The sequence below is a fragment of the Malaclemys terrapin genome, chromosome 16 (genome assembly GCF_027887155.1).
Source record: "Malaclemys terrapin pileata isolate rMalTer1 chromosome 16, rMalTer1.hap1, whole genome shotgun sequence".
NCBI lineage: Eukaryota > Metazoa > Chordata > Testudines > Emydidae > Malaclemys > Malaclemys terrapin.
In genome coordinates, this window is record NC_071520.1 from 6094548 (window position 1) to 6115821 (window position 21274).

Below are 21274 nucleotides of genomic sequence, written 5' to 3' on the forward strand. Positions count from 1 at the left end.
TTGTGAACTTCCATTCCCTGCGACGCTTCTCCGTGCTTCCACTTGCGCTCCAGGGCCCCTTTGCCAGGGTTGGGGAGAGCTGCACGGGCAGCTGTGAGGAGCCTGGGTGCCTCCACCTGCCCTGGGCAGAGGGCTGCCCTCATCTCCACCTCAGGCAGGGGCTCCCCCCCGCCCACACACACACTTTTGGGAAGGTTCCAGTGCCCTTGCCCTGGGCTGGGGCTACCTGGGGCCGGCCTGCAGCCAGGGACTCTGGGAGGCTGGAGCCAGTGCTCATGCCGCCCGCCCACCCAGCGCTATGGAGCTGGGGGCCGTGTTGCCTTCCCGCCGCTCCATGGCTCAGGCTGGGAGCCACGTTGCCTGCCCGCCCGCTTGCCAGGTGCTTCGGGGCTGGGGTTGGAGGCTGGCGGCGGGGGCCTCTGGGCTCCGGTGGGGGAAAGGCAGGACGGGTGGGACCCTAGGAAGAAGGGGCTGGCCGGCCGGCTGGCCAGGGGCTAGACTTCCCAAGCCTGCGGTTCACCCGCCGCCCGTGAGCCGCTGTATTTTCAACCGTTTTGATCTGTTATCGCTGAAACTGCGGAAGTGGGAACACGGCAGCATCTTTAGCTGGACACCGGAACTTTTAACATGAGATTTCCCCATGTATTGTGGTAATAATGCAGATCTATAGACCCACATAAAAAAAGTCCCGGCAGATTAAATTATTTTTCTGGCAACTGGCAAATCCATAAAAAAACCAGCCAGGCTGGTCAAATCCCGGCCAGGTAGTAACCCTAGTTTCAGCGCAAAGAGCCATGGGATACGTCCCCAGATGTAGGGCTACATATTTCAGCTTCCCAAAAAGAAGATCCTGCCGGAGGAGGGGGTACCTGTGGTGGGGGTACTCCCTGTGATGGTGGCAAGGCACCTGCCCAGGACATAGCAACAACCTCAGTCAGTGCCTCCCTGCAGGATCCCCTCCAGGGGCTGGGAGCTCGGGCCTGGGTGGGCAAGATCGGGCAGCTATGGCTTACTGGGGTATGGACCAATCAGCTGCAGATGCAGAGGCAGGACCAATCGGGAAGCAGACCAATCAGGGCTCTCTCTGAGCGACAGCTTGTCTGCTCTGCAAAAACCCCAGACATTTCCTGTTATTTTTAAAATCCCCTGGACAGAGAAAGACAGTTTAAAAAAGAGGCTACATCCGGGAAAACCCCAGGTGTATGGTAACCCTACCCAGATGCACACACGTGGGCGAGTGAGGAAATAGTGAGGATGCTGTAATGTGGGAGGGCCTTGCAGTGAGGACTCACATCCCAGACTAGGTTAAGCCAATACTCCGATCTGGGTGCCAATCCCCCGGGCTAACTGTACCCGTGAAGCAGGCAGGAAGCTGTTGGGGACAGGCTGGAAAAAGAAGGGGCTGGATTGCAGGCAAGAGAAGCTGGGGCCAGGGCAAATATGTATCTCGGGGAATCTTTGACGCTGCAGCAGTGACATATCAGGGCATGAGCTAGTGCAAACCTGAGGGCTACCCTAGCCTGTGCTAGGTCCAAACTATGCCCCCACAGTTACTGACCTGGATAAGGGGGGGCCAAAGCCACTCTCCTTCCCTGGGCTGAAATGGCACAATCGCCAAAGCTAAACCCTGGGTCACAGACCTGAACATTAGATCCCTAGTGCTGAGGTGCATTCCGTTTACATTTCTCAGCAACATCCTCGACATCAGCAATCCTTGTAGATATCTGTACTGAAATCAGATCTGACCTACTAAAATCCTCAGCTCTATGGCTGGTAACTGAGAACACAAATCTGAAACATTAAACAAAAAGGGATTCGATTGTAGTGTTCTCTGGATTCAGGTTATGTCCATTTTCATTAGGCAGGAAAAGCAAATGTTCAAGACACAGCCTCAAAGGATTGCTTCTGTGCTCTCCGATTGTTTTTGTTTGTTGGCTGTCATAGTGTGACAGATGATTTGGTATCTGTCAATTGATGCTTCATTTCACACAGAGAAGGGACATTGATCAGAGGAATTATTAAAAGAAATATAATTATTTAAGAGTTATTACAAGAAATATGATTTCTGGCACCTTAAGAGGCCAAAATACAAAAGAAAAGGTAAGTCAGGTCACCGTGCAGGTAGGCAGAGGCCTGGTGTATACACAAGAGTTGCTCTGGTGTAGCTAACTTTTCCTATGCACAAATTTTCTCCCATCGATGCCTTTCTGGACATCATTGATAGAAGTGACTTTCCTTCTCAACCAGAACAATCCTGTTGCTGAGAGGCAGTGTGGACACATTCCACTAGCAGTTTAACGAAACTAACCCAAGTAGTTCTCCCACCACTATCCCCAGTGCACCACTTGTCATGAGACTAGCCTAGAGATGTCAGTATGTACCAAGCTAGCTAATAGAGAACCTACCAGTAGATGGCACTGAAGACAACACAGAATTTATTTTCTAATCTAGCTAGGGTTACCATACGTCCTCTTTTTCCCGGACATGTCCAGCTTTTCGGCACTCAAACCCCCGTCCGGGGGGAATTGTCAAAAAGCCGAACATGTCCGGGAAAATGGCGGCTCTGCTCCTCCCCTGACTCTTCGGCTCTGTTTAAGAGCCGAGCTGCCCAAGCGCTACGGTCTTCCGGCAGCCCCCTTGCCTCCGGACCCCAGCCGCTGGCCGGGCACTTCCCCTCCCGGGCTCCGGCGATGCAGGGTCCGGAGGCATGGGGGCTGCCCAAAGCCGGTAGCGCTGGGGCAACTCGACTCTTAAACAGAGCCGAAGAGTCAGGGGAGGAGCAGAGCCTCCAGCCGCAGCGGCTCTGCTCCTCCCCGACTCTTCGGCTCTGTTTAAGAGCCGGGCATGGGGGCTGCCCGAAGCCGGTAGCGCTCAGGCAGCCCTTTCCCCGTGGCTGGGAGTGGGAGGGAGGAGGGGGCGGAGTTAGGGTGGGGGAAGGGTGGAGTTGGGGCGGGGCTGGGGAAATGGGCGGGGCCATGGCCCGTGGAGGGTCCTCTTTTTTTATTTAATAGATATGGTAACCCTAATCTAGGCCCAGAAAAATTACTATATTTCAAGTTCCCAAATAGAGGACAGTGGGGAGTGGCGAAGAGATAGTGTTGCCAATTCTGGTTGGACATATTCCTGGAGGTTTCATCATGACATAATATTTAATTGAATATTAATCTTTAATTCCTGGAGACTCCAGAACAATCCTAGGGTTGGCAACCCTAGGGCAGCTGAGGGATACAATTGGTGGGTGCTGGAAGGAGTATTTGGGGGTGCTGGAGGGGTGCGTGTGCAGTGGGAGGGGTATTTGGGGATGCTGGAGGGAGGTGTGTGTAGTGGGAGAGGTTTTGGGGGGCTGGAGGGAGGTGTGTGTAGTGGGAGGGGTATTTGGGAGGACTGGAGGGGGTGTGCATAGTGGAAGGGGTATTTGGGGGGACTGGAGGGTGCGTGTGGGTATATGGGGGTGCTGGGGTGTGTGTGTAGTGGGAGGGGTATTTGGGGGGCTGGAGGGAGGTGTGTGTAGTGGGAGGGGTATTTGGGGGGGCTGGAGGGAGGTGTGTGTATGGGGAGGGGTATTTGGGGGGGCTGGAGGGGGGATGTGTACTGGGAGGGGTATTTGGGGGGGCTGGAGGGAGGTGTGTGTATAGGGAGGGGTATTTGGGGGGGCAGGAGGGGGTGTGGGGTATTTGCGGGTGCTTTCAGTCCCCCTTAATATAGCTAGCAACCCCGACAGCAACACAGAGCCTGGCCCCCACCTCCCGAGAGCGCCCGTGTCACGCACACTGCCCCCGCTGCCCCACAGCACCAAGGTCCAGGCCCCCCAGGAGCCTTCAGGGCAGCACGGGTCCCCGCACCCCGCGAACGGGCACCGCTGCAGCTCCGCCCCCACCTGCCGAGAGCGCGCACGCCCGGCCGCACACGTACAGCCCCACCCAGCTGCCGAGAGCGCGCGCGCCCGGCCGCACACGTACAGCCCCACCCACCTGCCGAGAGCGCGCGCGCCCGGCCGCACACGTACAGCCCCACCCACCTGCCGAGAGCGCGCGCGCCCGGCCGCACACGTACAGCCCCACCCACCTGCCGAGAGCGCGCGCGCCCGGCCGCACACGTACAGCCCCACCCAGCTGCCGAGAGCGCGCGCGCCCGGCCGCACACAAACAAACAGCCCCACCCACGTGCCGAGCGCGCCCCCGGGGGTCAGTTCTTCCGCCCGCCATGGAGCGCTGCGGGCCCGGGCTGGGCTACGAGGAGTCGGCGGAGCGGGCTCGGCAGCAGGAGCGGCACTACCAGCTGCTGTCCGAGCTGCAGGCGCTGGTGAAGGGGCTGCCCAGGTGGGGGCGCCGGGCCTGAGCCCCCCCCCGCTATCGCGATAGGACCCCCGCGCCCCCCTCTATCGCGATAGGACCCCCCCCCTCTATCGCGATAGGACCCCCCCCCCCCGCGCGTGTCGGACACGAGTGGGGGGAGGTGGCCCGGCCCGGCCCCCGGGGGGAGCGGGGCCAGTCCCGCTATGGGGCGGCTCCCTGACTCGCCCCGGGCGCTGCCCGCGCCCCCTGTCCCCGCAGCTCCTGCCAGCAGCGCTTGTCCTACACCATCCTCAGCGACCTGGCGCTGGCGCTGCTCGACGGCGCCGTCTTCGAGATCGTCCAGGGGCTGCTCGAGATCCAGCACCTGACGGAGAAAAACCTTTACAACCAGCGGCTGAAGCTGCAGAGCGAGCACCGCGGTGAGAGCCCCGCCGAGCCGAGCCGGGCCGGGCCGAGCCCCGTAGAGCCGAGCGAGCCCCTCGCTAGGAAACCGGCCGCTGCGCGGCGCCCTGGACGCGAGAACAGCTGGCGTCAGGTTGCACAGAGATCAATAGCTGGGACCTGGGGGGGGAACCAGCGTCTTGCAGCCTGATCTCCAGGCCTGGCAGCCCCCGTGCACGAAGCAGGAGCGGCCAGCCCGGAGCTATCCCGTCCCTGAGCGTGTGCTTTTGGCAGGGATGTTGGGAGCATTTCCCCACCGCCCTTGTCAGGCACAGGGCTGTGGCCAGGCTGCAGAACCGATGCTCTTGTGCAGACTGAAGAATTAATAGAATTCCTCAGTGGAAAGTGAGCTACATCCCTGGCTACATTTTAAAGCGCTGGGTCTCACTGTGGGTAGCCAAGGGACTTGAGAGCTTGTGGACCGAATTCCGCTATTCAGACACCGTGATCAATCCATTAGTGCGGTGGGGTAGCCACTCCTTCCACCCGGAGATGCTCTGCTCCGGATGGCAAGGGAATTACTAAAAGCGGAGTTCGCTGAAATAGGATATTTAATTTCCGAAGCCTGGCCTTCTTCTGGGACTAGGGGAAATGCTGGGTGTGTCTTCCTGGCCTACTGCCGTTCTGGCTGGAGAGTCTAACTTTATATTTATTAATCAGTGCTCAAGCAGGAAATGTTCCACAGACACAAAGAGGCCCAGCAGTGCTGCAAACCTCACAACCTGCCCGTTCTCAAAGCAGCTCAGCAGAGGGAGCTGGAGGTAAGGCCTTCATTAGCACTTGCTTCTTTGCGGCTTGCTGGAGCTGTTCCTACCAGCTGCAAATTGCAACCTTGTTGCAGTAGCGTGTGTGTGTCGTTTGTAAAAACCAGTAAAATGTAGGGCACAAATATTGAAGCTGGTTCTGAAATCACTCTGGAGACGTAGGAGTTAGACTTCCGGCTATAGGATCTGATGATCGGAAGTCTAATAAAGTTCTTTCCTCCCCATCTTTAATCCGTAAGTAATGATGATCAAACCCTGTTGTGTGCTCTAGACTACCACTCCCAGGGGCCTATCTTGAGAAGCCACTAGAGGAGGTGAAAGTAATTGATTATTTGTGTACTGTGAACTTCTGGTGGCATATAGCAGTGCCACCATATTTACATCTGCAGTCAGAGCCGTCCCAAGGGGGGTGCGGGGCCCGAGGTGGATTCGTCTCTTCCAGGACCGACCGCGCTGGCCAATCACACCAGCCTGCGGGGCCCCCCAAAGTGCGGGACGGAAGTGATGGGTTAGTCTCCTCCGAGACTGATTGCACCAGCCGATTGCGCCAGCCCGCGGGGCCCCCCAAAGTGTGGGGTCCGGAGCTGTCACCCCTTTCGCCCTACCCAAGGGATTGCTCTGACTGCTGTTAAGGCCTCCATACTAGTCAGTGAAGTACAAGAAATGCAATGCTGCCTGCTTCTGCTGCTAGACTCCTAGAAATCAGAGCTGGCAAGGACTGAGCAGAGGCAGAGAGTCAGGTTAGGAATCTTGGTTTGCTTAATGACCACGCCCAATCCCCAGAATTCCCCCTGTGGGGTTGTTCCCTTGCTCAGTTTATGCCTTTATTTATCTCCGAGACCTTTTCTTGTGACGTAGGACAGGGGTTCTCAACCTTTTTATTTGAGGCCCCACCAACCTGCTATAAAAATTCCACCTCCTGCCTGTGCCACAACAACTGTATTTCTGCATATCGAGTAGATTAAAAACCAGGGCTGGCGTTAGGGGGTAGCAAGCAGGGCAGTTACCTGGGGCCCTCACCACAGGGGGGGCCCGCAAAGCTAAGTTGCTTGGGCCTCAGCTTCAGCCCCGAGTAGCAGGGCTCGGACTTTGGCTTTCTGCCCTGTAAGTCTAACGCCAGCCCTGCTCTCTGGTTATTTTGGCAGACCCCCTGAAACCTGCTCGTGGCCCTTCAGGGGGCCCTGGACCTGATCTCTTCCCCTGAGTTTCATTAGACAGGAGCTGGAGAAAAGCTAATAGGAAAGTAACCAGAGGAAGAACATTAAACTTCTTTAGCTTTAGAATTCCAGTGTCTTTTTCTCATTTCTCAGGCTGTGGAGCAGCGCATTCGAGAGGAACAGCGACTGATGGATGAGAAAATAGTCTTGGAACTGGACCAGAAAGTAGTTGACCAGCAGAGCACCCTGGAGAAAGCTGGAGTGTCTGGATTTTACATCACCACAAACCCACAGGTCTGTGCGTGAGCAGGGAGTGCAAGATTTGTCAATATTCTTACAAGTAAATGGCTAAAAAAACTAGAAACGAAGGGGAAAATACCAGAAGCCACCCTCATCGCTTTGTCCAACCACATGGCAGAGGGTTTGAACTCTCAGCCGCCAGTGTCAGAAGTGTGATCCTTGCTCTGCTGCATGAACTGAAGGGCTAAAAGCTTGTCTACATGGCATATTCATGCTTGGCAACCTGGTGTACTGTAGACTTACAACCTGGCTTCCTGTATACACTAACTCACGGCGTAGACATGGTATAAGCTCTCTGGCTGGAAACAACAGCAGGCTCAGGGCCGGATCCAGGCACCAGCTTACCAAGCAGGTGCTTGGGGCGGCCACTTCGGAGAGGGGCGGCACGTCCAGCTGTTCGGCAGCAATTCGCTGGACGGTGCCTCACTCTGGCTCAGAGCGAAGGACCTCCCGCTGAATTGCCGCCGCAGATCGCGATCGCAGCTTTTGTTTGTTTGGCTGCTTGGGGCGGCCAACCAGTAGAGCGGGACAAAGAGCCACCCTCTTCTACTGTGGGTTCCATTGAGATGAGAGGAGCCACTCAACCCTGAAACTTTAGTCTGCCTCATCTAGAAAATAAACATAACCTTATAGCGAACTGATCACTTTCCTCCTCTATAAATCACTGTCATCACCTCTGTGTAGCTGCCTACTGAAAAGGGACTTGGTAAAGGATACGGTTCTTGGTTGGAATCTCCAGCCACTGCCATAATAGAAATAACTGATTGTTTTCCATAAATCTCCTTGTGCTCATGCTCCTATTCCAGTTTGCTCTACTAAACACCTCTATACAAAGCGACAGAGTCCTGTGGCACCTAACAGACGTATTGGAGCATAAGCGTTCGTGGATGAGTACAAACACGAAAGCTTGTGCTCCAATACGTCTGTTAGTCTATAAGGTGCCACAGGACTCTTTGTTGCTTTTTACAGATCCAGACTAACACGGCTACCCCTCTGATACTTGACACCTCTACACAGTTTATTTTTCAAAAATACAGAAATATTATTGATCTGTATTACCATAGTATCTAAGAGGCCTGGTCATGGACCAGGACCCCACTGCTAGGTGCTCTACAAAAACGAAACAAAAAGATTGGCCCCCTGTCCAAAAGACCTTACAATCTAAGTAGGACAGGAGACAGACATAGGGGAATATGAGAAAACAGACAGTATATCGGTCAGCATTATCGGCAGTGGTCTGAGCATACCAGGGGCCTAACCATTGTCAAATTTGTTGTAGGTATCCCAGAAAAGGACATCTATAAGAAGGGTTTTGAAGGAGGATAATGGTGGTTTTTACAGGGGTGCTCTTCACAGTTGAGTCATGTTGTTTCCCAAGGGAGTACAAGTAATAAACCAACCAGACCTAAACCTCAGTGCTCATGCCACCTTTTTCTTTTGTGAGCATTTTAAGTTTTTAATGGCAAGTGTCACCTAGTGCCATACGTGCTGCAAAGGTGACAGGCCCCTGTGGCCCCTCAGCTGGTGTATTGACAAAGCAGCAATGGAAAAGGAAAGAACCTTCATAAAGTGTTGAGTCTTAAATCGTCAGTACCCTGTTATGCAGGGGTGGGCAAAGTATGGCCCGTCGGACCTTTTAATCCGGTCCTTGAGCTCTCGGCGGGGAGCGGGGTTGGGCGCTTTCCCTGCTCTGGCGCTCCAGGCAGTGAGCGGGGTCGAGGGCTTGCCTTGCTCTGCACGTGCAGCAGCTTCACACGGCTCCCGGAAGCAGGGGCAGTCCTGCTCACTGCCCCCGCCCCAAGCGCCGGCTCTGCAGCTCCCCTTGGCCTGGAACCACGGTCAGTGGGAGCAATGGGGGTGGTGCCTGTGGACTGGGCAGTGCGCAGAATGGCATGGCCCTGCCTCCGTGTGGGAGCCAGAGTGGGATGGGCCCGTTTCCAGGAGCTGCTTCAGGTAAGCACCGCCCGGATCCTGCACCACTGAGCCCCCAGCGCCCCAAACTCCTGCCCCAGCCCTGATCGCCCTCGAAACCCTTTGATCCCAGCCCAGAACACTCTCCTGCATCCCAAACTGTCATCCCTCGCCCCACCCTAGAGTCTGCACCCCCAGCCGGAGCCCTCTTCCCCCCCCCCCCCCCGTGCGCACCAATATCCTGCCCCAGCCGGCCATCCATATAATTTCCATACCGAGATGTGGCCCTCAGGCCAAAAAGTTTGCCCACCCCTGCTGTAATGGGATGATCTGCATCAGATCGCATGTGGTGATGTACCTCATATTTTGTGGACATGTTTAAACCAGAATAAGCTTTAGTTCTGCATGAAGCTGCCCATGCACTCCCCTAGTGCGACTGACAGTCTGTGTGCAGCAGACCAGGTTCTCCCTCTGCAGCTCTTGCTAGCAGCTAGTGTCTGAGAAATGGGACGGTCTGATTTCTTCATTAAAGTCTTTCCCTTCACAGGAGCTGACTTTACAGATGAACTTGTTAGAGCTGATACGGAAGTTGCAGCAGAAGGAATCGCAGCCAGAGAAGGCTTTCTCCTGAGTAGGGCACAGCTCCTCTTTGTCCAGAATCTCCCTCTGAACTTCACACTAAAGAACAGGCTACTTCCATCATTTGCTCTGCAACATCAGAGAGACGCCACTGGTCACCAAGTGTAGAAGAAACAGCTGAAACTCTTAGATTCCTCTTTTGTGGAGGGAGGGGGGTCATGAAGAGCAGGGGGGGTCAAGTAGAGAGCATTGTGCTCCTTCTATTCCCTTCACCCCTCAGCACATGGCATCCATTCTCATTCCCCATGCGTTCACGACCCAGGTCCTCAAGTACAGCTGTTGAGGAATAACTTGTGGGATTTAGTGGCCTGTGCAGTGTTCATTCAGCCCAGAGTCAACGCTCTTGGGTGATGTGCTGTGTGGAAAACGTGCCCCCAAGCCCAGACACAGTTTCTGGGCACTTGAAGGGTATGTGTAAGGCACAAGATTTCTCAGGGAGAGCAGTAATCCTTTCCGCTGGTAGATTACCAATGTGGCCCCATGTTGGGTGCCAGTCCCTGCCTGCACCCCACCCCTCTGCCACACCTCGCAGTCCTGCCTGCACCCCACACCCCAACCCCCTGCTTGCACTCCCGCCTGCACTCCACACCCCAACCCCCTGCCCTGAGCCTCCTGCCTGCACCTCAACCCCCTGCTGCACCCCAACTTCCTATCCTGAGCCCCCTTCTGCATCCCCCACCTCTTCTGCACCCCAACCTCCTGCCCTGAGCCCCCTGTCTGAACCCCAAACCTCTGCCACACCTCTTACTGCCTCCTGCACCCCGCCCTGAGCCCCCTATCTGAACCTCAACCCTCTGCCACACCTCACACTCCTGCCTGCACCCCACACCCCAACCCCCTGCCTGCACCTCAACCCCCTGCTGCACCCCAACTTCCTATCCGCCACCTCTTCTGCACCCCAACCTCCTGCCCTGAGCCCCCTGTCTGAACCTCAACCCTCTGCCACACCTCACACTCCCTCCTGCACCCCAACCCCCCCGCCCTGAGCCTCCTGCCTGCACCTTAACCCCCTGCTGCAACCCAACTTCCTGCCCTCAGCACCCTGCTGCATTCTACATCCTTCCTACACCCCAACTTCCTATCCTGAGCCCCCTTCTCCATACTGCACCCTTTCTGCACCCCAGCCTCCTCCCGAGCCCTGTCTGAACCCCAACCCTCTGCCACACCTCACACTCCCTCCTGAACCCTGCACCCCAACTCCCTGCCCTGAGCCCCCCCCATACCCCTCCTGCCCCCTCTGGGGGCAGGGCCGGGGACAGCGACGGGGGGTGTCAGCGATGTGGCCCTCGGGCCAACGAACTAGTCCTCATGCAGCCCTCATGGTCATTTGAGTTTGAGACCCCTGGTCTAGGCTCACAGGCCCAGCAACTAAAGCCAAGCCCCACTGAGAGCAGGGGGAGATTAGCCTGGAGTGTCAGGAGTGGAGGCTTGGCCCATGGGGACCCAGGCACTGCCACTGCTGCCACCTTCATGGTGAATCCTCCAACGCCCCGCCAAAGGGCTCTTCCACATTCTGCAAACTGGCCTCACGGGCTGACTGTCTAGGAAAACAGAAACCCTTTGTTAGAGCCGGAGAGGCTCTTGCCACGGCTCCCTGAGGGTCACAGTCAAACACCTGCGAGTCTCTAGGGGGCTCTCAAGCAGTTTCCTGCTCAGGCACTTGGCACCCACTAGCAATGGTCTCTGACAGCAGCATTGCCAAGGGGAGCTCAGTAGATGGTCCCTTCTATGGCTTCCTGAGTGGGAGGGAGGTTGGTCTTGTCATTTAAGGCCTAGTGTCAGAGCCCATCAGGGACGTCGTGTGTGACCTTGCAGCCAGTTGCTTTCTATCCCTATGCCCCAGCGAACAGGGATAATACTGACCCCCCCCCCCCCCTCAGAGGGGCTGGCAGGGCCAAGGTGGGGCTCCAAGTGGCCCTCCCTGAATGTTTCAATCACTTGATGGTGGCAGCGCTACTAAGGCAAGGAAGGAATTTGAGCCTTGGGGAAGTTTTTAACCTAAGCTGCTAGAAATAAGCTTAGGGGGTCTTTCATGTAGGTCCCCACATCTGTACCCTAAAATTCAGAGTGGGGAGGGAACCCTGACATGCACTGACCTTAGAACCTAACCTCCGCGTAAGATGTGACTCCACTATTCATTTTTGATAGTTTAGCGACGCTCCAGGGGGAGGGGAGGTGGGAGGGGCTGGCCTCTCCTTTTGCCTCTCAGGGCTCAGTCTATAATCAGCTTGGCTAGGCCCCAGGCTGTGCAGCCCAGGGGAAAGCACCCTGTTATAGGCCTGCTCTGCCCACTCCCACTGTTCATGGCCTGGGGTCCTTGCTCCCCATTTCACACCTGTTTCCAGAGGGACTGAGGACACACAGGCCCCACTGCCTGGAACTGGAGTTTGCTCGTTCTGGTGACTCCGACATTCAGAGTCGGACAGGTGTGGTGAGGGGGCTGGAGAAACCCCACTGCTGTGGGAAGTGGAGCTGGAGACCGGAGATGCCAGGGGATCAAGACTATCTGATGCTCTCTTCGTGCCCCAGGGCTGGAGTCTCCTGCCAGAAACGCTCTCACGAGTCCAGGTTTGAGGACGTCTCTGGAGAGCCCCTTCCTAGGAAGGAAACCAGGGTGGTAGGATGATGGAGAAGTCTCTGCTTGCTTGGATGTGACGAGGTGACCTGTCCCCACTGCTCCCTCATGGGGCTCAGCTACCGGATGCGCCCGTCTGGGAGGCTGTGCCAGATCCCAGGGCCTGGAAGTCAGCTGGGAAGGAGGCTCCTATTCCTGTCACACCCAGAGACCCCATAGAAGGGCCAAGGGGAGAATAAAGGGCAGGAGATGAAGCTAGCCCTGAGCCTCTGTCCCATCCCCACCTCCTCAACAGTGGAGCTTTCCGAGCTCCAATGGGGCTGTGGCCCTGACACAAGGGCCTTTCTGCACCATATGGGGCAGGGAGAGCTCTGCATGGGCGCAGCGGGAATGGGAGGGGGGTAGACCAAGGAAAGCGGGGAGGGCAGTGGGTGCAAAGGAAAGAGGTCCTGCCCCATATGAAGGAATTGGGGGCAGAGGGAAGAACCCTGCTCCACAGAAAGGGGAGAGAGTTTCTGTGAGTGCCAGGAGGCTCCATTTCCCCTTCCACTAGCTCTCCCACTCCGAGGGAGACCACTCCGGCTGGCCCAGTCTGTCCGGACCAGAGTCTGCAGGGTAGCAGTGGGCCCACAATAGGGCTGGGCGGTTTTGACAGGGTTGGGACTAACCACCATGGCGCCTCACACTGATCACTCCAGGAATTAACTCAGTCCATAGGGAACGCCCTCTGCTGGCAGCATCCCATCCGTGTCTTGTTCTCTGTTGACATCTGGACCCACCTTGCTCACCGCTTGACTCTGTCCTTCAGGCCACTGCCCCTCCAGCAGTGCCCACTAGTCCATCCTCACCCCATTCCAGGGGCGGGGGTTAACAACAGTCCTTGCACCTGCCTTGGTGGCCAACCGCAACCCCCAAAGTCTAGCCCCTTGTCTCCAGGGCCGGTTACAATTTGTCTCAGCCATTGGATGGCTAGGTGCAGTACTGACCAGCCCGAGATGCTAGTCTCCTGCTCTGGAGACACACCTTCTTCTATGAAGTTCTGGGACAGACTACCTGCTGCTCTCCTGGGCAGCCATTATATAGGGCCTAGCCTAGCCCCAATTGGCTGTCTCTAATCTTGGCCCTGATTGGCTCTCAGGCCCTTCCCTGATTGGCTGCTGGCTTGCACAGCCATTCTGGCCTACTCTAGCCCCCTCTCACAAGGGGGTGGGGCAGCTGCCCCACCACAAACCCTCCCCCTTAAAAATGCTCACGGGGGAGGGGAGGAAAGGGGTCCTGTCACCCCAGCTTCCTTCACAGGGGGGCCTGCAGGGTATCCTTTTCCTCTTGCAGGCCCTTCAAAGTCTGGAGCCACCTGCTTCCCACCTCTAGGGTCTGGGTTCCCACTGTAGAATGTCCTGGTCCTACGTGGGTTCCTACTTCTGTTTGGGTTCCCACATGGGCCCTTCTGGCTCCTATGTGGGTTCCCCCATTTCAGTGGGGCCTCTCTGCCCCAGCCCCTTTCTCTCTAGGGGCATTCGTCTTCACCACCTTTTCCCTGGGGCTGGTCTCTGACCGACCCCTTGTCTCAGACACTCCCCCTTTCTGCCTCAGGGGGCAGTGCCTCTTCAAATGTCCCACTTGGTGGCAGTGGAAGCACTTTCTGGGTCTTTCCCCTGCCATGTCCCTACTCCTGCTTGTTTGGGCCCTAGCCCTTCCTTCTGGGCTGGTCCGGGCCTTGGGAGTCCTGTAGGGGCACTCTATCTTCAGGTGCCCCGGCTCCCCACAGACCCAACAAGCTGGGGGTCCCCCTGTTACTCTCACAGGGGCTGCCTTTTCTGGGTGGGGCCTCTCTACCCCCTCCCAGGAGGGACACTCCCTCCTTTAGTGTCCCTGTCACCTACAGGCGAAGCAGTTCAGCATTCCTGGCCCCGGCCTCTCGCCCTTGGTGCCGGATCTCTTGTTTGGTCTGGGTGCCGACCTCCACAGCAGCCAAAACAACTCACTGTGCTGCTCGGCAAGCCGAGCCACCCAGGCCCTCCAATAGGAGTCTCTTTTCTCCACCATTTTGTATCTCAATGTGGCACAATCTGCCTAGTCCACTTGATGGTGTCCTTCTTCAGGCCACTGCCCTCCGGGCCCTCTAGTCCATCCTCACCTCCTTCCGGCGGGGGAGGAGGGAGGAATCAGGTTAGCCACAGTCCTTACACCTGCCTCAGTGGCCAACCACAACCCCCAAAGTCTAGCCTCTTGTCTCAAGGGCCGGTTGCAGTTTGACTCAGCCATCGCATGGCCAGGTGCAGTACAAGAGGGAAGAGGGGAACCCAGGCCCACCCACTACTCTGGGTCCCAACCCAGGGATCCTCCAGCGGCAGCCTCCCTGCTCTCCCCTTGTCCAACTGTCCCTGGGCCACTTCCCCTCCGGGCCCTCTAGGCCCTTTCTATCAAGCCCGCAGTCTGGCAGGTCTTAAGCCGGAGCTGTAGTATGCTCCCTTGAGCCTGCCCAGCACTACTCTTTCTGAGATGCTGGTCTCCTGCTCTAGAGACAGACTTTCTCCCATGAAGGTCAGGGACAAACTGCCTGTTGCTCGCCTGGGCAGCCTTTATATAGGGCCTAGTCTAGCCCTGATTGGCTGGCTCTAATCTCGGCCCTGATTGGCTCTCGTTTGGCCCTTCTCTGATTGGCTGCTACCCTGTGCATCCACTCTGGCCTACTCTAGCGTCCTCTTGCCTGGGGGTGGAGCAGCCACCCCACCTCAGCGATAAGCTGTCACAACCAGGTGTGGGGCCGGCTCCAGGCACCAGCGGAGGAAGCACATGCCTGGGGCGGCATTCCGTCCATTCTTGGGGCAGCACAGGCCGGGCGACTTTTTTGTTTTTTGCTGTTCGGGCGATGGCAGTCCGAGCATTCTTGTTGTTTTTTTCTCTGCTTCAGCAGTTAGGGTGGCGGCAGTCCAAGTGGTTGGCGGTTTTTTGGTTTTCTTTTTGCTCGCTTTGGCAGTCCGAGCGTTATTTTTTTGGGGTTTTTTTTTTGCTTGGGGCAGCAAAAATGGTAGAGCCAGCACTGCTGGGCTGAGATCGCTCAAGTGGTCAGCCCCTCAACACAGTGTATCGGGGGTGGCTCAGGCCTGGGCGGGGCCCAAGCACCCCACAAACAACCAAACTTCAAGGGCGGGCCCTGGCCTGGGTGGAACCCTGGCAGCCAGCAAACAGACAGACTTGACAGGGCTGGCTCTATTCTGGGCGGGGCCCCGGTGGCCAGCCAACAAACAGTTCCTGTCCTGGGCTAGAGCCTCCTTGCACCGTGTAGGGGATCAGCCACCCGGGGTGGGGTGGCAGGGGGACGCGGTCCCACCCTCCTCCCCCGCGTCCCAGCCCAAGGCGCTGGCAGGGGCAGGATTGGTTGCCCCTGCGTCGACGGGGATCCAGCCGCAGGACTGAGCCGCGCCAGGCTCTGCAGCCAGCATCTCCCGGGCTGCCCCTGGGCTACTTCCTGCCTCCCCGGGGTTTGGTACCTGCGGCCTCCAGGCCTCTTCCGGCTCCTTGGGGTAAACCGCAGTGGGTACTCCGGGCCAGTCCTCGTCCATGCCTGGGGTTAGGGTTAGGGGCCTCTGGAGAACAGGCCAAGTGTCCTCCTCTGTTGCAGGCTGTCCCCCAACTGTGGTGAAGGGCCGACCTTTTATATTTCCACGCCCCGGTCCTTATGGCGAGGGGGGCGGGGCGATATAGGCTCCGCCCTCCAAGGGGCATGTAGGGGATCCCTCGCTCTCGTGCTCGGAGGGAGGCCACTCAATCACAAGAGAGTCCACCAGAAGCCCTGGTGGCCAGCCAACAAACAGTCCTCCAGGCGAGGGAGGTGGGGCGATATAGTCTCCGCCCTCCAAGAGGCATGTAGGGGATCCCTCGCTCTCCTGCTCGGAGGAAGGCCACTCAGTCTCACTACACTCCCCGTTTAGAGGGAGCGGGAGTTGCTGGTGGCCTTGGAGGCAGAACTCCTGCAGTGCCTCCGGCACTTGGCGCAAGTGCAGGATGATGTGAAGTTGGTTCATTATGTTGGCTGTGATGTCCTCCTGCTGCAAGGGAACGAGGACCTGTCAGAGACTCAGAGGCCCCACGGAATCAGGGGGAATTAAGGGCACCTGGGACCAGCAGCATTTCCACCCAGCACCCGCGCACCTCTGATGGAGTCCCCCTCCTGACCCCCAGAATGGAGTCTTTCTAGGGACCTCCATTGCCAACCCCCCTCCTTGTAGGGGGAGCTCCTGCCACCTCCCGCCCAGTGCCCCTGACAGCTGTTCCACCTCCAATCCACAGCTCAAGTTCTCTGACCCCTCTCCTCCACCCCCACCCAGGCATGACTCCCCCTCCCCCCATTGCAACCCCTGACACCATGACATGACTCCCCCTTGCTCCTCTGCAACCCCCCGCCCCATGGCATGACTCCCCTTTGCCACGCACCCTTCAGAGCTTCCTGTGATAAACTGCGAACTTTGGACAATAGCGGGGTGCTAGGAAGGGTCACCCCCTTGTGTTGCTGTGACAATGCGGTTTTGGCGGAACCCAACTGAGAGCGCCAACTCAGGACAAATTGCTAAAACAGGGCAGTTACAGCCCAAGGCTGGGGTTTTTCCACCTCTAAGGCAAACCAAACCAGCCAGTCTAGGAGGACTTCGGTCTCATCCCACTGGCTAACCGCAAGTCTCACAAGCAATCTCCTTAGACACTCCAGTTTCCCAGTATAACCACCAGGGCCACACGTTCTGGGGACAAATGGTTATGAAAACCAATACCCCAGTAAAACAAAAAGGTTCTCCTGATCCCAAAGGACCAAGCCCCAGACCCAGGTCAATATACAAGTCAGATCTTATCCACAAATCACGCTGCTGCCGATCCTTTAGAATCTAAAATCTAAAGGTTTCTTCATAAAAGGAAAAAGATAGAGATGAGAGTTAGAATTGGTTAAATGGAATCAATTACATACAGTAATGGCAAAGTTCTTGGTTCAGGCTTGCAGCAGCAATGGAATAAACTGCAGGTTCGAATCAAGTCTCTGGAATACATCCCCCGCTGGGATGGGTCCTCAGTCCTTTGTGTAGAGCTTCAGTTTGTAGCAAAGTTCCTCCAGAGGTAAGAAGCAGGATTGAAGACAAGATGGAGATGAGGCATCAGCCTTATATAGTCTTTTCCAGGTGTAAGAACACCTCTTTGTTCTTACTGTGGAAAATTACAGCAAAATGGAGTCTGGAGTCACATGGGCCAGTCCCTGCATACTTTGCTGAGTTACAAGGCGTATCTGTCTTCTCTCAATGGGTCCATTGTATAGCTGATGGTCCTTAATGGGCCATCAAGCAGGCTAGGCAGAGCTAATCTCAGCTTGTCTGGGATGTCACCCAGAAGCATAGCATAAGTTTGCCATACAGACAGTATAGAGCCAATATTCATAACTTCAACTACAAAACTGATACACACATATAGACAGCATGATCATAACCAGTAAACCATAACCTTGTCCTAGACACCCCATTTGACCCCCTTTATACAAGATTTGGGTGCCACTACAGGACCTTGGTTGCAACAATGATCTATACGGTCCCAGTTTATGTCAGTAACGTCACAGTTGCCCCAGAGTAGCCTGGGTCAGAGCCCAGTGGGAGGCTCTGGGCTCCCCCACCATCTGCTGCGCCCTTCCCCCCAAAAAGGCCGAAACCCTGACCACTAGGCAACATCCCCATGAGCGAAGGCCATCACGAGGCATCCATCTTCGAAAGTTTGCAGAGGATGCGGGAGCAGAAAGGGGAGAGAGGATGAGGGTGGCTCTTGGGAAGAGGGAGAGAGGGAGCCTTATGGGAATCTGTTTACTGCCATCAACCCAAAGATCAGATCATTGATGCCTAGAATCTTCCCTGACATGTTGTAATTGATTACTTTGCATTTATCAACATTGAATTTCATCTGCCTTTTTGTTGCCCAGTCACTCAGTTTGGTGAGATCCCTTTGTCACACTTTGCACTCTCTTTTGGACTTAACTAACTTGAGTTGGTTTGTATCAGCTGCAAATGTTGCCACCTCACTGTTTACCCCTTTTTCCAGATCACTTAGGAGTATGTTGAACAGAACTGGTCCCAGTACAGAGCCCCAGGGGACACCACTATTTACCTCTCTCCATTCTGAAAACTGACCACTTAGTCAGACCCTTTCTTTCTTGCCTTTGAACCAGTTACATATCCCAGAGAGGACCTTCCATCTTATCCCATTTTGCTTCAGAGCCAAGGGAGGGCCCTTCTCAAATGTTTTCTGAAAATCTAAGTACACTATATCCACGGGATCACCTTTATCTACATGCTTGTTGACTCCCTCAAAGAATTCTAGTCAATTCGTGAGGCATGATTTCCCTTTACAAAAACCATGTTCACTCTTCCCCAACAAATTATGTTTATCTCTGTGTCTAATAATTGTGCTCTTTATAATTTCACCCAATTTGCCTGGTACTGAAGTTAGCCTTAGATGCCTGTAATTGCCAGGAGCATCTCTAAAGCCTTTTTTATGCATTGGTGTCATATTAGCTCTCCTCCAGGCATCTGGTGTGGAAGCTGATTTAAAGGACAGGTGACTTATTGCTGTTTAATTTATCAATTTGTTCCAAAACCAGTAAGGATACTGGTCCTTACTGAATAGTCAAGTCATGATCACTGGCCCCAGAGCAACCACGGACATCCAGTCCAGTGATCAGTTCATCTTTATCCAACACAAGGAGGCCCACAATAGAGTCACTCCTAGTTGGGCACAAAACTTTGCATTAGAAAAGTATCTATAATTTTTTAAAATGGCCAAGGACGATTTACTCCTGGCTACGTGAGACCGCCCCTGTCTGTCTCCCAGTAGGAAGTCCCCCAGGCTAACCTAATTTCTTCCCACAAGTCATAGACAGATGCAAAAGGAGAAACATTTCCTGCTCTCTGGTTTGGATTCAGTGAACTGTGCCAGCCCCCCACCGGTTCATCTGCTGGGCTGTGTCAGTAGCAGCTTGATCCCTGTCCATTCGAGGTCCGGGGTTCTCAATAACCAAGAACGTAAAACAGGTAATGATGTGTCTAATGCAGGGGCTCTCAAACTTCATTGCACTCCGACCCCCTTCTGACAACAAAAATTACTACACGACCCCAGGAGGTGGGACCGAAGTCTGAGCCCTCCCGACCCTGGGTGTGGGGGGAAAGCCAAAGCCCAAATCCCCCCACCCTGCGTGGGGAGGCCAAAATTGAAGCCCAAGGGCTTCAGCCCCAGACAAGGGGCTTGCAACCCGAGCTTGACTGCCTAGGGCCGAGGCCCTCAGGCTTTGGCCTCAGTCAGGGGGGCTCGGACTTCAGCTTTGGCCCCAGACCCCAGCAAGTCTAAGCCAGCCCTGGTGACCCCATTACAATGGGGTTGTAACTCACTTTGGGGTCCTGACCCAGAGTTTGAGAACCACCTCCCTGCCCACCACTTTTTGTACCCTCTCTCCCCTACCTCAGTGGGCTGTAACCAGCGACATACCCATCGTCCCCCCGGGTTTCCCCATTTCCCCTCCCCAGGGAGAATTTCCATCTCCTCTTCCTTATTGCCCAGATTCCACTGCCAAGAGCAGTGTTGCTTCCCTTCACGAGTGATATCCTGCAGGGCACATACACCACAGCACAGCATTCCCCTGCGTCCACACTGGTGTTCCTGGCTTACGGATAACCCATCCTGCAGTGAGAGACACCATCTCCCGTGTCCCTTTCTTCCCTCCATTGCACAGTGCTGGGGGAGAAAGAGAACATGTCCCGAGGGCTGAGGCCCCATGGGATTGCTGGCCTTGCAGCATGCTCTCCAGGAACCCTCAAGCCTCTGCAGCATCAGAACAGCAGAGCCTGGATTGGAGCAAGGGAAAGGCCTGTTTTCCACAGAATCCTTCCCTCAGGCCTGGAGCATTTAGGGCAGAAATCCCTGGGGGAGTTAATGTTGCTCTAAAAAGAGCTGCCAAGCGGGGGGTGAAGCTTCTTGACAACACCACACAATGGGATCTGTTTGTTGAGCTGCATAAAGCCCTGCACTGATTCTCGGAGAGGATTCCCCCGAGCAGTTGGGGGAGGCAGGACCTTATTCCTTACCTCCCGTGACAGGGCCGCGTGAGAGCTTGTAGGAAGCCAGAGGCAGCTTTCTAGAGGGTTAATTCAGAAAGTCCCTGTGGAACCTAGGGGCCGCGGCCTACGGCAGGAAGGAGCCAGGTGGTGGTTGGAGAGACTCTAGGAGGAATGCTAGGGGATGGCGCTCTGATCTCCTCTTCACTCTGCTTCTTCCCACCCCCACCTTTGGGGTAAGTGCATCACCTTCTCCTTAGTGCCTGTGGGCTGGAAAGCAGAGATGGCAGGAGAGAGGTTGCCCATTCAGCCCACGCACAGGGGGATCGATTGTAGCTCACGTCCTCGTGCTTGTCCCAGCCCAGAGCAATGCCTGTCACCGAGCCTGGACTCGGTGACTGCATTAGTTGCCAACAGGGGAGTGTGGCGGGAGAGGACACAGAACATGTCTACAAATCACTTTTTCTGGACTGCTGAGGTGGGGGGAGAGGCCAGAACCCATCTGGTGCTTTAGGACTCTGAGGACGCTCTGGGATCGGGAGCGAAGTCTCTAGAGCCTCGGGAGGTGCAGGTCTGGAGACATGTGGTGCCTACCTAGTCCAGCGTAACCTGCCATGTTCCCTCACAAGAGCCATGGTAACAGGCAACACTGCCTCTCTCTTTCCTTGGCCACATGGATCGTGTCCTTTTTCTGGTGGCTAGCCCAGAAAAGGAGGACAAGAGCTCACTACTGCTACCACCTGAGGGAGTTGCTGGGTTGAGATCAGCTAGTAGAAGGAGGCAATAGCCCCAGAATCTGGGACTTCAAGCCCCTAGAGCGACCTTTTACCTTTATAGGCCCCCCGCCCCATACACAGCTATTTTAAAGTTTAGCCTGATAGTAAAGAGACCCCTTTTCAACCCTTCAGCACACAAGAGAGAGCCGGCAGCATTTGTCATTAATTATTTATTTCTCCTTTCCTTGCTCCCAAACTGCTTCTCCTCCCTACTGCCGCCAGCCACCTTCGAGTTCTCCCTCTTCTCGCCCCGGCTCTGCTCACTTGATTGCAGCAGCTCAGCGGATGGTCCAGCTTTACTCTTTCACTTCCACTCTTCTTCGGGGGGCTGCATTTTCCAT

At 55.7% G+C, this 21274-nt stretch overlaps 1 protein-coding gene across 1 annotated transcript; it reads left to right on the forward strand.

Annotated features, from left to right (window-relative positions):
* The first annotated feature begins 4150 nt into the window (after positions 1-4150).
* Positions 4151-9634, forward strand: LOC128824780 (protein DGCR6). Its single transcript, XM_054006689.1, has 5 exons — positions 4151-4319; positions 4554-4714; positions 5397-5497; positions 6811-6951; positions 9416-9634. Exons 1-5 carry the CDS (start codon positions 4204-4206, stop codon positions 9497-9499), a joined length of 603 nt encoding a protein of 200 aa, XP_053862664.1. The 5' UTR covers positions 4151-4203; the 3' UTR covers positions 9500-9634.
* The last annotated feature ends 11640 nt before the right edge of the window (positions 9635-21274 follow it).